Here is a 14,663-nt window from a genome sequence, read left to right as displayed (position 1 = left end):
TGTGTTTGTAATGTTTGAATGTTTACATTAGTGGTAAATGTAATAAAAAAGCAACTTCATCACTGTTTTTTTTCCATTTAGCGTGACTTTTATTTTGGTTAGCCCTTCAACCGATTCAGATTGAAAGAAAATATAATGCCCAACATAAGGATGGAGTATCTCAGAAATTTCAGTTTTCAGGTTCCAAGTTTCTGAATAAAAGCCTTGCTAACACATGGTGACAGTTCTATCTATGGAAACACTTTGATTTAAAACAGACACCAAAATAAAGAGCTGCCTTGCACGCGCCTTCCTGCCCAATGACAAAAAAAAGAGTAATAGGGAATAAATTAAAAGGGCAAATGTGTTAACCTTTTGTTACTTAGACTTTTTTATTTTTAACCGAAATGGCATTTTAAACTAAAAACACAAATCATCTCATCATCTCTAGCTGAATTTCCACTCTACTTAGTGATAATTTAATATCTCTTTGCACTCTGCAAAGGGTTAGGGTTTTTCTCAGTGCACGTCACACGGCACCTCTTTCATCTCATCCAGCCCGTATCTGAAAGCCAGTATGGAAACTTCCACACTGCATGACTGACAGGATTCATTTTGGTGAAATGAATTCAGATCCTGGAGACTGTGAAATAGTCTATTCTCTTCAGGGAATGCTATTCTTTACACAGTATAATCAGGCTGTGCGAGCCCTGTGTCAATGCAGGCTGTCTGGTGCCGCATGTCTGTGCTGGGTTTTGGCAGCTACACTGATGCCGTGGCTCCCTCGAACTGTAACAATACTGCTCGGTTCAACTCACACATGCTTACACTCATCTTTCACAATACTGAAATGCCTCAGAAGTCAGAGACCATTGTTTTGCAAAGCGTGGTAACTGTATACTTCTGGCTTGAGTCAGACTTTTGCCATTTTTGTTTTTTTTATTTTTTAACTTTGATGTTGATGTTGTAGAGACAGACTCCCCATAATCACAGTTTAGTAGTGCCATCCAGAATGTCAAAGGGAAGTAGCCTCTTGTGATTGAAACTCTGAATTGTCACCGAGTTGCCTGGTGAAAGGTTTCCAAAGCCATAAACTCTCTTGGTCAACGTAGGAAAAAAGGCATCCTTCCTGCAAAATTATCCTGGAAAGTGTGGAGTTCTGAATCTGGTATTCTTTGTCCCTTCCTCCAATTTCAAATAAACTGCTTCATGCAAAACTTCAAGTGGCTTTCTAATGGGAGAATGTGACACAGTAATGATGCTCACCCACAGCTGTGTGTGAGGTAAAAGCTGGATTCAGACCCTGTGGTCGAGAGTTGGGCCTTCAAAGCTGCCTTTTTTGGTTTCTTGTTTTGTTCTCACTCTGTTTCCCAGTACTGTAAAATGCAGAGAAACCCACAGCAATTGTTTGATTTATCACAGTTGAGGCGCTGAGTCAGTATGAGTGTGGGAGAGCACTTGATAAAGAACAGAGAAAAGCTGAGAATGATTCATGAAGAGAGCTGGAGTTTCCTTTCTATGCGGATTATATTCAGAAAGGTGGACTTTTGTCATGTCCATTTACTGTACACGTAGGAAGAAACGGAAGCGGAAAGATGGGGAAGTGCGCCGACCCCATGGGCCAAATGAAACCAGATGTCTTTTCAAAATGTGTCCTCCACAGCTCCTTTATTCAAATTTCACATAGAAGCTTTTTCACTTTTTGTGGAGTCTGTAAATGTTTAATTTAGAGCTGTAATTTTGTGTTTCGGTATTGGGTACTTGTTAATATTTTTCCACATGAGATATAAGTTGGACGACTGGTTAACACGTCTGCCTCACAGTTCTGGGGACCGGGATTCCAAATCCGGCCCTGCCTGTGTGGAGTTTGCGTGTTCGCCCTGTGCCTGGGTGGGTTTTCTCCGGGCACTCCGGTTTCCTCCCACATCCCAAAAACATGCGCGGTAGGTTGATTGAGGACTCTGAATTGCCTGTAGGTGTGAATGTGAGTGCAAATGATTGTTTGTTTCTAGGTGCCCTGTGATTGGCTGGCGATCGCTTCAGGGTGTACCCCGCCTCTTGCCCGAAGATAGCTGGGATAGGCTACAGCAGGGCGCGACCCTAGTGAGGATAAGCGGTAAAAAAAATGGATGGATGAAGGTATGAGTTACCTGACTTGACTTGCTAGCGAAAATTGACTGTCTGGTCTCAAAATGCCAGCGCTATAAACAACACTAACAGCAAAGCAACGTGCTTTTCTTAATTGTGTTTGGCATGGTCTGTCCGGAAGCCACATGCATCCAATAGGCTTTATAGCAGGATTTTACCTGGTTCTTCATTCATTTTACGCAGATGCTTTGACGGAAAAGTAATCTGAACTTGAAATACGCTGTTGCAACTCTGCTTCAACTGTGCATAAGTGTCCCATCAGAAATTCCTCCATCGCACCACTGGATAGAGCTGCCAATTGGTCCTCGTTTCCCTGCATAAATCGTCCCCAATTGAAAAGTGAGTCCGTCTTGAGACATTTCCAACTTGTGGGAGTGCTAGTGACGGGGGGTTGCAGGACCGCACACCAGAGCTGTTTTGGAGGTTCAGTGCCATGCCCGAAGAAATATTGGCAGTGCTCAAGAAGTGATCTGTTATCTTTCCAGCACTCATACCTAGGGTTTGAGAACCGATTGGAACCGGGACTAACGTTCTGGTTCTCCCAGAGCCGTTAAAATTTAAAAATGTCGGTTCCCAGTTTCGATGCCTAGTCCTCCAGTAGCGTAGAAGTAGTGGCGAAAAGGAACAAAGAAGCAGCATAATCCAACGAAGAAGAACGGGCATGATGACGTGCTTGTGCCCAACGGCAGCAGCAAAAGTCTGTCTTAACTTTGTTCAAATGAATGACCAGTCGTCTCAGTGCAACACTTGGAATAAGATTATATTGTGCAAAGGAGTTTTTCCTAATGTGTAGCATCTGACGCGCTCCGAGCCTCCAACTACACCGCGCGGATCTTCAGTGAAGTCAACTCTCAGTCAATTTGGGTGAGTGAAACAATAAAATATGTCTATGCCAACATTGAGACAGCTAACATGGTAAACGGTTGCTTGCAAATTTGCACTGATGGTTTTCAGCATTTATTTTAGTCTTCAAACCAATGTAAGCGCCGATGACAAAAAAAAAAAAAAGCTTAACTTGGGCTAAAACTTTACATCACAATGAATTAGGACAAAATTCATGAAAACGAGGTCTCACAGTATCACAAACACTAACCTTATGCCTCATCGGTGGGTAGGGAAAGAAATCAGCATTTTTATAGCATTTGGTTCCAACCATTAAAAATAAATAAATAAATAAATAAAAAATAAATCACCGGTGCTGTGTGAAGTTACTTTTTGTGCCAAAATGCTGAGTTCTGGTGCATACCCTTCGAAATAAAAGGCTACAAGTTTAAAACAAGAAGTTAAGTTAAAACTTGCACATATAAACCATTTGACTTGATGAAACAGAATACAGGGGCAACTATATAGCAATGTTAAAATAACTGTCTGTGAAGTCAACTCTCAGTCAACTGGGTGAGTGAAAACAGTTAAAATATCTATTTTAACAATGCTATATTTAACTTTTAGCTGAATCATTAATGAATATTAAGTCAATTGGGTTAGTTCCACACACATTGCCTTTTATTTCATAGGTTTGATATTGATACTGGTTATAAAGAAGCTCGAGTCAAATGTTCATTTTAGTCTATGCTGCGGGTTGCTAAGAAAATGGGTGTTCCTAATTAGACACCCTTTATTTAAACTATGCAAACTTTTTTTGACCCAGCCCCCTAACAGAATCGGAATTGAGAATCGTTTGGAACTGGAACCGAACTAAGGAACCGGAATCGGAACCGGAATCGCTAAAATTCAAACGATGCCCAACCCTACTCATACCCCACTGCTCCATTAATGCTTGCTCTATATTTGGTATTGAACCTCAAACGCTCTGGTATACAAGTCACATTTATATGAACCAACTGACCACTCCTTTGTAGTTCATATAAATGGGAGTAGATAAAATGTTAGAACAGTCCCCTGCACAAGAGTATATTGATTACAGCCTCCCAAATTGCCATGGGTATACACTAACATATAGTCAGATTCAACCAAATCAATTACTTTCAATACACACTCGACAAAAAAACACAAGAACATATTTGCTAACACGGTAACTTCAGGCTAACATCATATAATTGTGTGTAACTTGAGTCTGTGGGTTTATCTTGTGGTATGGATGTCATGTGACTATGGAGCCTTATGGCCTGGGTTGACAGCAAGCAGACAGACCTCACACCGGTACCCGCTTAGCGGAGCGGAAAGACCCCAAACTGAACTAAAACCATAATTTTACAAACTATCTGTGATTATCTCTGCGGTGATCTGTTTTGAGTGATATGGTGATCTGTTTTATTTTTTTATTTTTTTTTTAATAGTCTGCACCCGCAGACAAGCTCCACAATCAACAACCCTGATAATTGTCAATATCTTAATAACAGAATGATTTGCTATAAAATGCCTAATGAATGGTCTAGTCCAAATAAAGTGACACCATTCCAGCAATCAGTTGCTTTTTTCTTTTTTTTTTTTTGTACTGGGCCCAAGCCAACTTTTTACAGGCGGCACAACTACTGCAGTAGTGGTATAGGTTAGGGCTCACGTCAAGGATACTCCATTGGGGCTCATGACTACAGTCAAAGGGAATGGAATATTTCATTTTTAATAGTCTGATGTGGATATTGCAATTTGAACGTCGCAAAACACTGATTTTTATTTTATTTTATTTTTTTTAATTTAAACACTTTTACGGTATTTGTTCAATATACCAGTGTTGGGATAAACTGTGAAGCAGTGTTAGCAAAGTTTTACCATTTGTCCTGCACTGTAGACAAATTGGGGGCACAGCCACCACTAACAAAGTCCAAACATAGGCCTTCATTGTTCCACTCGCACGCTGGGTTTCATGGTTTCATTTCATTGGGCCTTCCAGGGATGCTAGAAGTGAGGCACAGTTGGTGTTGCTCAGAAAACGCCAGAATTACGTCAAATGAAATTCCGCTCGACATTTGTTTTTTGTTTTTTTTCTGTGCAAAAAAGTTAAACAGCCCAGGGTCATTTGTATTTACTAACTAAAGCATGGATGGGGGAAAAGAGTGAGGCTGTGTTTCGGTACGGGCGACAGATGTGACCCATAACTTTACACACACAGTGTACTGCTTTCATATGGCATCTAAACTGATGAGCATTCACCCCACTGTGGTTCAGTCTAAGGCAGCTGTCACTAATGTTTGTCATTGTAATGGCACGTGTGTCTGCTGTCTACTGAAACATAAAGAGTTCCAATCATACAGCATGATGTCCGCCCAAGTTGTAATTCATTCAATGACTTGCGTTGAGGAATGTCCAACAAGGCAGCAAGCCAAAACCATCATTCGAAAGCACAATGCACCACATGTTCTTCAAAACAAAATACTGGACATCAATATTTTCAATCTCTTCTTTTTTTAAAAAAAAAACCTGTCCAGTTCAGCTGCATTGCCTTGCAGAATGGTGGATCTGTATGCCTTTGTGCTGGAACAGTTTTGCTGTGCAACGGGAAGTTTGAAATAATGGTTTTGCTTATTTATTTATTTAAATTAATCTGTTGTTTATTGAAAATGCAGCCGGACAGAAAAGGATTTCAGGGGGCAGACAGGCAGACAGAGTGGACAAGGGGAGTAGAGGTGAGAACCACCGCAGAACAATAGTGAGACAGTCAAGATATTTAAACATAAGTAACATTACAACAGTTATTTGTAGATTGGGAGGTGGTGGGACACCCGTTAAGGACATGCAATAACTAACCAAGAGAACCAGATAAGAGAGGACAGAAAAGGGTAGGACATGATGTGGGAAAATGAGGAAGGCAGTGCTACTGTCGAGTGGTGTGGTGGGATTCTTTTTTAGTGTCTAAACACCTGTAAGAATCTGTGAGTTGTTATAAGTGACCCCAGCACAAGTAATTAAAGTCTAGAGTGTTTCTATCAAACTTATTAGTGAATGAACACCATATCACATGCATGTTAGTCAACAGGTGTACGGAGTTGCTGAGCCGGCACATCAAGGAAGGGTGTTTCTTCAATTGATTAGTTATTGTAGGAATTCAGAGTAATATACACGAGAGATAATTACTTCACAACTCCAAATCTTGTATGGTAGCTGCTGATAATAATGGTTGTATTTTGTATTTTGTGTTACACGTGCCCTTTACTGGCCAGCTGGGAGTCCCCATGTGTCAGACAGTGCAGCTGTTGAGATTGACCATTGTTATCTTTCTGTCTGCGCACTGAGAGAGACACAGATACACACACACACATGCGCACACACACACATGCGCACACACACACACACACACACACAAAGTATGGGCAATTATTATTATCCAATTGGCGCAACTAACTATTTGCTGATAACCATAAGAACAACAATTTGTGCAAATGTTTGTAAACACACAGCAGGGGCTTCAAGGGAGTACCACAGTTGCTACCATTCCTTTATATCCAGGCATGCTTTTAAGTTGACATCACATCCCAAAAGTGTAGCATGCAGCATCCACAGCCTTTACACACCAACACTTTTAGACATACAGTTAATCTACATGAGCATGTACAGCATGTACATATCGCGCTTCATTTTTTTATGGCCTCGCTGTCTGCATATTTTTTAAATCGTACATATCTAATTTTGTATCGCAGATTTTTCGCTATATTGTGGTGTTATTTTTCCACACGGACTGCTGCTGCCTAGCAATAAATGTGAGCCAGGAGGAAAGACTGAGTAAAAGACAGAGAATGTCCACAGTTTGGGATCATGACACACTTAACAAAAGAAGCACAAGTCCAATGTGCTTATTGCAAAGAACAACTGGCTGAAGTTGCACAACTGCATGTCTACAGTAAAATAAACATTGTTAGCTAATTTAACGTAGCCTACCACTAATATAGCCTACTAGTTCACACGAAATGTCATCCCTTCACCGGTGTACAAGGATAAACACACTGCCGATGCACTCTCAACCGCTTTATTGAACAAAGGTAAAAAAAAAAAAATACAAAATCAAATAAAGTACATAGGCGGTGGTCGACTGGTTAGAGCGTCAGCCTCACAGTTCTGAGGACCAGGGTTCAATGCCCGGCCCCGCCTGTGTGGAGTTTGCATGTTCTTCCCGTGCCTGCGTGGGTTTTCTCCCGGCACTCCGGTTTCCTCCCGCATCCCAAAAACATGCATGGTAGGTTAATTGAAAACTCTAAATTGCCCGTAGGTGTGAATGTGAGTGCGAATGGTTGTTTGTTTATATGTGCCCTGCGATTGGCTGGCAACCAGTCCAGGGTGTACCCCGACCTGCTGCTTGCCATAACCAACGCCAAGTCACTCAGCATAGGGTGGCTAATGGTTTAGCCAGTTACCAGCTAGCCAACTCTACACTCTCATTCGCTGACTCCGACGTCCCCCGACAGGCCAGGCACCGCCTTTTAACAAGGGATTACTGTAAATAGATGAGCAGGTATTGAGAAAAGTGTCTACAGTAGAATCAACAAATGCAGGATTAATTGGTCAACACTGAGAACCTATCATCATAGATACATTCACCACAAATATGGGATGTTGAAAATATTTATTGGCCTCTTGTCATGAACGACCGTGTGTGATTAATAGGCCTAAATAGGACCAGAAAACATTTAATTGGCCTTTGTACTGGCATTGTTGATTGCTTTGCAGTTTTTATTTACCCATCAGGAAATAGGGAAAGCACTGAATGATTTTATTGTTATGTATAAGGGGTAGTCATTTCAGGCTGAAGAGAAGTTAATTGGGGACAGCTTGTTAATGGGTGAACAAACAGCGTGCCCTCGATTTGAAAAAATGCCAATCCATGGGTCAACGGTCAAGGTTGGGATTAGACCATTTGTGATTGCGGTCAAGTGTGAAATGAAATGACTAGACTCTGCTGTTTCAAGTCTGTATTCCTGTCTCTCTTGGTCTCCCTCTGTGGACTGGTCGAGCGTCTCAGTAAGTCATTACATGTTGGGGTGATGACATAATATAAAATGATATCCCAAGCATATGAAAAGGAAACTTGGCACTGGTTTTTCAATACTAAATACCAATACATACAAGCCAAGCTTAGCTCTTTGGGGGGCTTTGTTTTGGATACGTTTGCGCTTTTCATGGAGCGTGTATAGATCATTTTTCTAAATGCCCTGCATTTCTCTTTTGCTCTCTTTTGTAGACATGTTCCAGTACCTGCTATCCTTCTCTCAAGGACACCTGAGTTCTCTTCTGGAAGGGACCTACACCCCGCTTTCTCATCAAGCTTTGCCCCACGTTAACCAACTCTTTGCCTCACTCTCCCTTTACCTCCGTGGGGCAAATGTGTCAATGGAGGCGACAGTCCACCATTTTTTCAATAACCTCTTCCCCCTCGTCTATACACGACTTATCAATCCAGGCATTGTAGGCAGCATGGCGGTGCACACCGGCATGACGGACTGCCTCCGTATGATCAGACAGGAGGTCAACCCTTTCGGGCCTCATCCAGCTGTCATGGCCCAGGAGCTAGCCGATGCAATGAGTGTGGGCCGACAATTGGGCCTTTTCCTCGATGAAGGTCTGGAGGTGCTGAACGCCACCGAACACATCAGCTTGACTAAAGACTGTGTGAAGGGCCTGGTAAAGATGGTGTACTGCTCACACTGCAGAGGCCTGACTCTCATCAAACCCTGCGTGGGTTATTGTCTCAATGTTATGCGTGGTTGCTTGGCCAGCATATCTGAGCTGGATCAGCCTTGGAGGAGGTATACCAACTTGTTGGAACAGCTAACTCACGCCATGGTGGGGCACCACAGCCTGGAACTCGCACTGCTCGGAGTGCGGGGCCATGTGAACGAGGCCTTGCTCTATGCACAGCTTCACGGTCCACTCATCACAGCCACAGTAAGTACACGCCACAGACACACTGATCTGCAACCTCTTTGTTTTATGCATATACTTGGCAATGGTTCATGTATTGATTGGAAGGGGATTGAAGACTACTTGTGGGTTATGAGCTATTTTTTTCCACCAACGCAACAAAGAGCGCCGCAGACTGCATTAATGCTTGCAGTGTTCAAATTATTCACAGAAAAATATTGTTTATACTGAAAAGAAAAAGCAAAGACCGCTCCAAAGTAAGGCAGACAGAGTTGAGGTTAGAGGGGGAGATTTTCCAAACGAGCAAGGCAGAGAAAAGGCGAAAATTGTAGTTGTTAGTCCATCGAGTACTCAAATTAATCTTATCCTTAATGGAATAGAATGGAATGGGATTTGTTTGGCTGATGCATGTCATATATCATAAACAGTCATATACTGTAGATATTACAAGTTTAAAAAGTTTCACTCCAGATTGCCATAGTGTCCTTCTGGAGTGAAAATTGTGCTATTGTTCATGAATTTTCCTTGGATTCACACACCCTGGCAAGCATTGCGCACTGAATCAACATAAGGTCTCATTAAAGGTGTTATGTTAAATTTTCAGTTCAACAAATACTATGTGACATTCAAGCCAAAGATTAAACCAACACATGATTACATCTACAGATTAAAGACTTCTAGTCTTTCACAGATCTGTCCACACTAATATACATTTTTCTTTATTAATTCTATTGATTATCTCAATCTCCAAGTGCATTTTGACATGCGGTTGCACATTTAACATGATTCCAGAGAAAAGTTCTTGCCAGTGATAGTCCTTAATACGTATATGTGGAACCACTGGAATGTTCCTCTGAGGTCATGAAAGGATAAAACAGGTCATCACACATTATAATTGGTTTTAAAAAATACAATATTATGCTTGCAGACAGAGAGGTAACATAGTGTCTACATAGAAAGAGACACATTTATTTTGTTTGTCTTGATGAGCATATACAGTAAGTCAGGGTCCAAATAGGTTGCCAAGCACAGGCACAAATGAGCTGTAGTATTAAACGAGGCCAAAAAAATTAGACCCAGTCATCTGGAAAACAGCCTTGAGAATTGATGCCAGAAAAGAATGCGTTCCCAATCAGAGACCGGTGGCTTCCAGTTTCTCCGCTCTCATATCAGCCCCTCCTCCTTCCTGAATTGCGGTATAGATTGCCAGGTATTAGTAAAATGACACACCCTGTTTGGATTCTCCACTAATATGTTTTACTTGTTGGTCCGCTACAAGAACCAGATCTGCCAACTAAATGCATTTCCACATCCCAAGTCTCAAGTGAGCGCTTGTAGACAAAGCTTACGTTTTGATAGTGTTATTGGCATATGCTGATTTTGTTCATTTTACTAAATATTCAATGCGATTTACAGTCAATTACAATGTTTTGATCACCAACAAATGTATGAGCTTCAGGATTTTATTGAAAAAAAATCACCACAATGTTAATCGTATGTTTCTTTGCAAAAATACTAAAAATGCAGTGTTCCAAATGATTATGTACAGTAATAATTTTTATTTTTTTTTAAGTTGTAAAATAAATTGTCATACAATAGAAGCTCAGTTTTTTTGGTTATTCCAATCCAGAAAGTCTGATTTCAACCGAATCATATAAAAGCCATGGCAATGTTTCCCATAGGAAATAATGTAAATCCATTGAATCTGTCCCAGACCAAAAAATATTAGCAAAATATACATTTTATAAAGAATACCTATCATGGAAAATCTCAACTTCTTTTGTGAAATGGGGAAATATCATCTGCACCTTATAATGACATTGACTTGTTTGTTGTGTTCTCATCTGTCCAAATGAAGTGTACTCTGGGGGGAAATGAACAAGAGTTTGATTAAACCCTACCATTAGTGACTGAATGTGCACAGAGGCACATCTTGAACCTGTATTGCCATGTGTTGTCGGTAACCAGTGGCCTTTTTAAATCAAAACGTTTTAATAAAACCACAGGGACCTGTCAAGGAAAACTGTTAAGTCTCCAATGCCCAACTACGTTGTGAGCGTATCCACCTTCACCTTTACACCTCAGTGCACTCTCCTCCCAGACAAACACACTTAACGGCCAATTTCTTATTATACTCTGCACATTATCATTACCATCGTAATGCAAAGTAAATAAAGTGCAAATACCAGGCTTGACCTACTGTTTACTTTTGTAATGTATATGTTTTACATGTGAAGTTGAGCACATAGAATACATTATTTATTTACTTTTTCGCAAAGTCATAATATTGTATAGAGTTAAATAAATTATTGCGACTGTGTGGTTTTAGACTTGGATGTTATCCCCAAGCCATTTTGCGGTTGCTCTTTCCCACTTAATGTGCTGCACACAACACAGGCTCTGCACTATACTGTACATAGCACTAAACTTGGCTCACTAGACTGATACTGTACACACACACGTGCACACACTCCATGTGCAAGTATCAAGTTTTAAGAAATCTTGTAAGAGGCCTGGATAAGTGGCCCACCCTTTGACAATACTAGCAAAGACTGAAAGGCAGTTATTGATAGTTATGCAGGGTTGCATGGCCATAGATGATTTTTTTAATACATTCCTGCTCATATTGAGATGAAGCATGAATATGGGCTGAGAAGGAAGTGGTTATGGATATTAGGGGAGCCTGTGGCTGGATTATGTTGAGTTGACACAATTAGGAGAAACTGAAAAAACCTCCGGAAAAGTCGCTACTTTCAGACCCCTGGGTGAAAATTGTGGCTCCAGTACTCGGTGGTCCTCTCTATTAATGTGGCCTTCAAGCTTCTCCATCCAGATTCTGCTGAGCCCAATGGGCCGCTTTTTGCATAAGCTCCTTTTTCCAATGCACAGTACATACTCTGCTTGGCACGGCTGTACTTGGCTATACTTGCCTCGGTTTGGGGTGGTTGGTTTTCCACTACAAAATCAGTCATGGCGGGAAACTGCTGTGGCGTCACTCCTCTGAAGAAATGCATATTTCTTGCTATTTTGTTAGTTTTTTATAACTGTAAAGCATTTTATATTGCAATTGAATAGGGCTATATACCATATATACATTTGATTTGATCCGATATAAGTTGTACGAGAGGCCTGACATTTTTTAGATACGAGCCGTCATTCAGCAGTTTTTGTCCCTTGACTTGTGAGCACAAACTTGAGATAGGAGAACTGCATAGTGCCAGTGAACTCAACTCACTTCACAATCAGCAGTACTTTGGCAAATAGTGAACAATTCTTCAAAAGAGGCTTAACGCTGTTTAATACCATCACAGTTAAAGTTTATTGTCAAGCTAAACATAAAACTAGGTCGATTACACATTGTCTATTTAAAATGATCACATAGCTTAGCCTTTCGTCTGCTATCTTAATGCTAACACATAATGGAAAATAAATATGTAACCCTTTAAGCAACTCATATTTGAACAGAAATGAGACATTCAGTACAACAGTACTCAGTTATATATTCTTTATCCTCAGTGAAGAGCTGAGACAGTTGATAGGATCAAAGACGTCTATACGGATGTCCATGTACAGTACATCCGTATGCCTGTCTTACACTGCCCCCAGGTGACCTCATTTTTTTTTAAAAACATTACAGTACAACATTTTTATTTATTTATTTTTTGTTTGGTGGGAGGATGGAATAGATTAATGGCATTGCCATTCACTTAAATTTGGAGAGATGATTTGAGATACAAGTGATTTGAGTAACGTGTGGTGTCACGGAAGGAATTAAACTCTTAAGGCACCACAGTACTACTATTTCAAAGCTATGGTCTAATCTGAATATAGACTTGCTGTTTAAGAGCTGAAGACCGACAGTATTACAATCACATCTTGATTAATGAAACAAATCTCGTCTATCCTCAGGGTCTTGAATCGATCGCAATTGGACTGTTCGGGTTGTCTTTGAAGATGTTTCGCCTCTCATCCGAGCATGCATCATAAGTTCATGCAGCAAGGCTTAATTAGGACAGACTAGCCTGACGAGGGGTGCGAGAGTTTAGCAATGTCACTTTCTGTCCTGTATTTCTACGACTTGTACACACTCTGAAACGTTGCTCTGTACCTGCATTTTTTTTTCACCAATACCTAAAAAACATAGGATATTATTGTTTTCACTGGCGAGGTATCGCGGTATGTTTTCGATACCGTTACCCCGTACAATACTAGGTTAATTCATTGGCGAGTTACAGAATCGGTAGTTACGACTATGTCATACGCTTTTCATAGCAGACCCAGACATCCTCCCTACACTTGCCGTAGTAGAATGGCTACTCTGATCTGCATTTGCCCATCTGAGCTAAGGTTAATCGAAATAAAGTGAAACACCCATACAGAAACGTGTATTTAGAAGCAATTGGACCATGCAGTCTTGCAAAACCATGACACATTCTTCCGTCTCTCACCATCATTTATGAAAGTTCCATCGTTCTCTTGTAAGAATATGGCATCAATGGTCTGGATTAATGCAATTGACCATATATTTACAATCCAAATATTGCATGCCTACCCTTTTCTCTTGTTGGTTTTACCCCAGCTTCTCATTAGAGCTCATACAGGAACGATAATGGCAGCCTGAGCTTTTAAATAATGGAAATAATGGCTAGTGGTAGATGACTGCAAAGTTAGGGTTCACCATGGTTTCACCTTAAGAAACTGCAAACATTCTGCTTTATATAAAATGTATTTTCTTTGGTTTGCTTTCAGTTAACTGGCAGTGTTTAATATACAGTATGTATGGTGTTTATTTGGTTTGGACAAACATAACTGAATCGCTGTTTGATCCTTAAGAATGAGCCCTGCAAATGGGATATTTGAGTCGACGCAGTGGTAGTCGATACACAATATTCTCCTGGCCAATCCATACTCATCTTCATAAATTTTATGCGCCATTGGCTTTCTGTCTAACCCTCAAGCTGACTGACTGACTTACTCAGCACTCCATTAGCTAATGACGTTGGGTGCAGCCTCTCCCTCAGACAGCCTCACACATCTTTTTCTCTACTCTTCCTTTTTGTGCTTTGTGAGTGTAATATGCTGACAATATGAAGTGGCCTCCAACACCACAAAAAAGAAATCCCACATGTCTTCTTTATGGTTCCTAACCAAGCAATCACCACATGATTTAATGCTGAGCCATTACATTTGGAGCAGAATGTAAGGTGGTGGTCCAGAGGACATCTTTTTTTTCTCTGAGAACCATGACTCAAAATGCTGAAATCATGTCACGCAAGAAAGCAAGCATTTTGCAGATATGTACTATCTTATAAATTAAAGACCCTGTGAAGTGAGTTCAGAGCTTTGTTTCTAAATACATTATAGCCTACAAGTTTGAAGATAATTGCTGAAAACTATGTAAGACTCAAATGTGGTGATACAGCATTCAACTGTTTTTCACCATTTCAGTTTTCCTGATTTTTTTTAATTATTATTTTTTTGGGTGGGGCATGGCTTAGACGTGGTCGCACCAGCATGAGTCGTCCCTCACCTACTATATAAGAACCTGAGCGCCTTTTTTTTTTCCATATCAGCAGTTTTCCGGTGCAATTGCAATGTGCACTTAGCAAGGTAGCTGTGCCTACACCCCGAAAATGGATCTTCCCTTTGGATAGTTTGCTGCTGTGGCCACTTTAGAACGCTTCGCTGTTGGCTGGGGCTATGCGCACATCACGCAGCGAAATTGC

At 40.8% G+C, this 14,663-nt stretch overlaps 1 protein-coding gene across 5 annotated transcripts in view; it reads left to right on the top strand.

Moving 5' to 3' along the window:
- Positions 1–14,663, top strand: part of gpc5c (glypican 5c) — a 147,744-nt gene that overhangs the window by 31,063 nt on the left and 102,018 nt on the right. For all 5 annotated transcript variants that reach the window (XM_061798377.1, XM_061798379.1, XM_061798378.1 and 2 more), the window contains one exon: positions 8,258–8,961. In XM_061798377.1, coding sequence (XP_061654361.1) covers positions 8,258–8,961 — 704 coding nt within the window. The remainder of the gene's footprint in view (positions 1–8,257; positions 8,962–14,663) is intronic.

Source organism: Phyllopteryx taeniolatus, chromosome 14 (assembly GCF_024500385.1).
Source record: "Phyllopteryx taeniolatus isolate TA_2022b chromosome 14, UOR_Ptae_1.2, whole genome shotgun sequence".
Taxonomy (NCBI): Eukaryota; Metazoa; Chordata; class Actinopteri; order Syngnathiformes; family Syngnathidae; genus Phyllopteryx; species Phyllopteryx taeniolatus.
This window is presented reverse-complemented; position numbering and strand designations above follow the sequence as displayed.